At 36.8% G+C, this 2421-nt stretch overlaps 1 protein-coding gene across 2 annotated transcripts in view; it reads right to left on the reverse strand.

Annotated features, from left to right (window-relative positions):
* The window catches only part of abch1 (ATP-binding cassette, sub-family H, member 1), a 33150-nt gene continuing 30729 nt past the window's right edge, over positions 1-2421 (reverse strand). For both annotated transcript variants that reach the window (XM_056264319.1, XM_056264320.1), the window contains exon 20: positions 1-778. In XM_056264319.1, coding sequence (XP_056120294.1) covers positions 672-778 — 107 coding nt within the window. In that variant the 3' untranslated portion in view covers positions 1-671. The remainder of the gene's footprint in view (positions 779-2421) is intronic.

A 2421-nucleotide genomic window follows, 5' to 3' on the forward strand; every position in this document is an offset into this window, starting at 1 on the left:
ATTAAATAACGGTTTGTTTTTTAAAACACATCTAATATGTTTCATTATGTTTATTGAGTTGGCTCACACGATTTGTTTTGTGCTTCAGAATTTCCGGTAAGGGAAAATAGTGAGCATTGATGCTCCCTAGTTTTCACTGAGCATTGTGGAACTTTTTAGGGAGCGAACGTTTCGGTCCGCTGGAAGGATTTTTGCAATAGAGACAGCCTTTAAAATGGCTGACTCCCTGATCAGTGCCCTGACTACTAAACTAAGGAGCTGATTGAGACACACCCAAAGACACTCAGGCATGCAGTCAGTGAATTCAGAATGCATTACATAATCCAGGGGGAAAAAGAAGAGAGTATGGAAACTTCCAACAGTAGGATTCAACAATTTTCTTTCTTATTTGATGGATGTTTAAAATAACTGAAGCCATGTGAAATTCACCATGAGCTTTATGCATCACAGTCAGTAAACTTGACAGAAGTTTGAATTGCTTGTTCAATAGGTCTCTCAGCTGGTTGAGAAATGCCCTGAGTTTCATGTTGATGGTCCTTGGATCCTTTTAGGTGAATGGCATATAAAAGGAGAGAGAGGCTCAGATTGGCATTTCCATGTGTCAGTTATTTTTTGGCCTTGCTGGACACCACTATACCCAATCTGAAGCACCTTTCCTCAGGCAGAGCCTCTCATGTTCTCAGCTTGAGAATGACCGTTGCTAGCATAATGAAGAATGTGTTCCAGCCCAGAGTGACCACAAAGCCTCGCCAAACCATCATATGGGACAGACCCCAACCTGAATGCAAAATTGAAGAATCAGTACTCAGTAACAGGATTAGTAACCAGATCTGACAACAGATAACAAATCAATGTAAAATCATTGGAAATAATGTTATTCTTTAATCTGTGGAAGCCTCGTTTTGTGAATCTGTTGACAAACCAATTCACTAGAATGAATCAGATTTTCCAACACTACATATGAGAGAGGGGAACATTTAGGGCAGCTGCTGAGTGAACTAAACTTTGTGTAGATAGTCTGGCTCTGCAAATAGTCAAAGTAAAATTGAAATGACAATAACTACTCTGCTGTATGTCATAGTTTTATCCATTTCTAATTATGACTAATTATAATTATGAATTATGACTCCTCCCAGAGCAGTTATTTTAGTATAATTCATATTCATAATATTTCGAATTAGCTGAACATTTTTATATTTTCAGTTATTTAAATATTAATTTTTATATTTAGTAATTTTGTTACTTGCTTTTGTCATGTTTATTGTTTTTAAATATTTATATTTAGCTTTATTTTTTTGCCATTTTTTATTTCAGTAAGTTATTTACATTTTGTAAGTTACATTTTTAATCTAATATTTATAATTTATTCAATTTGAGCTTTATATTTTTTTTTATATAGTTTCAGTTTTCATTAACAATAATACCATTGTTCCTGAGCGATGTTGATGTGATGTCATAATCATAAACCATTATCATAAAAGGGCTCAGGTAGATTAATGAAGGGGAAAACCATGTTTGTGTACAGTCTGCAGATTTTCAGTCACATGACCAGTCTCAGCTCTGATCTACCCTGGCCTGTACAGACAATTAACTTCAATACATTCGAACCTGAACTTCAACTGTGTAGCGTCCTTGTCTATCCAAGCGTTTCCCAACTGTGAGCAATGCTGATAGGTAAACAGCAGGAAAGCTGTGTGTTTAATTTAGGAATGGAGGCAGACGCTCCTCCTGCTCCGTGAATAATTGAGATAGAAGAGTGTCAGGTGTCCTGGAGTCTACTGTAACTCAAGATGTTTGTATCAGAGGGAAAATGTTAGGTGAGTGGGACTTCATTGAAGATTGTTGCGTGTGTGTGTGTCGGATGAAAACAGCACAGAAGAGACGTTAGTCATTTGAGGTGTGCAGGTAGGAGAGTGACTGTGAGGTTTGTGATAAGATACTAGAGACACGCTATGACACTCAGTTTCCATTAATTGTGGTAGGTGAGAAGACTCCATCTGTACCAAGTATACAACTCAACATCACTACAACCATTACACACCATCTGTCATCTAGATGTTCACATGTAAACATTCTTTATACTGTCGCCTATAAGGATGTCAAAAGTACTTGTATTATGGTACCAAGACAACAGCCCTGAGTGGCAACTTAAAAAGTGTCAAAATACTGAAACTATATACACACAGGGCCGTTGCTAGTGGGGTGAAAGGTGGTGACAATTATAGGGGCCCCCGCTGCCCAAAATACAGCAGTTATACTATATAGGCCTCTGTTGTATGAATAATTCTAATATTTACATTAGTTTTATGCCAGAGATTTACATGAAAACCACAAAAACATGCAATTTGGTTAACATTTTTTCCAAATATCTGCTTCTCTTACCTCCCTAAAAATGGTTTAGTCCGATCTAAAGTATTTATT

Source organism: Rhinichthys klamathensis, unplaced genomic scaffold (genome assembly GCF_029890125.1).
Source record: "Rhinichthys klamathensis goyatoka isolate OS25496 unplaced genomic scaffold, OSU_Roscu_1.1 h1tg000220l_1, whole genome shotgun sequence".
In the NCBI taxonomy this organism is placed as follows: domain Eukaryota; kingdom Metazoa; phylum Chordata; class Actinopteri; order Cypriniformes; family Leuciscidae; genus Rhinichthys; species Rhinichthys klamathensis.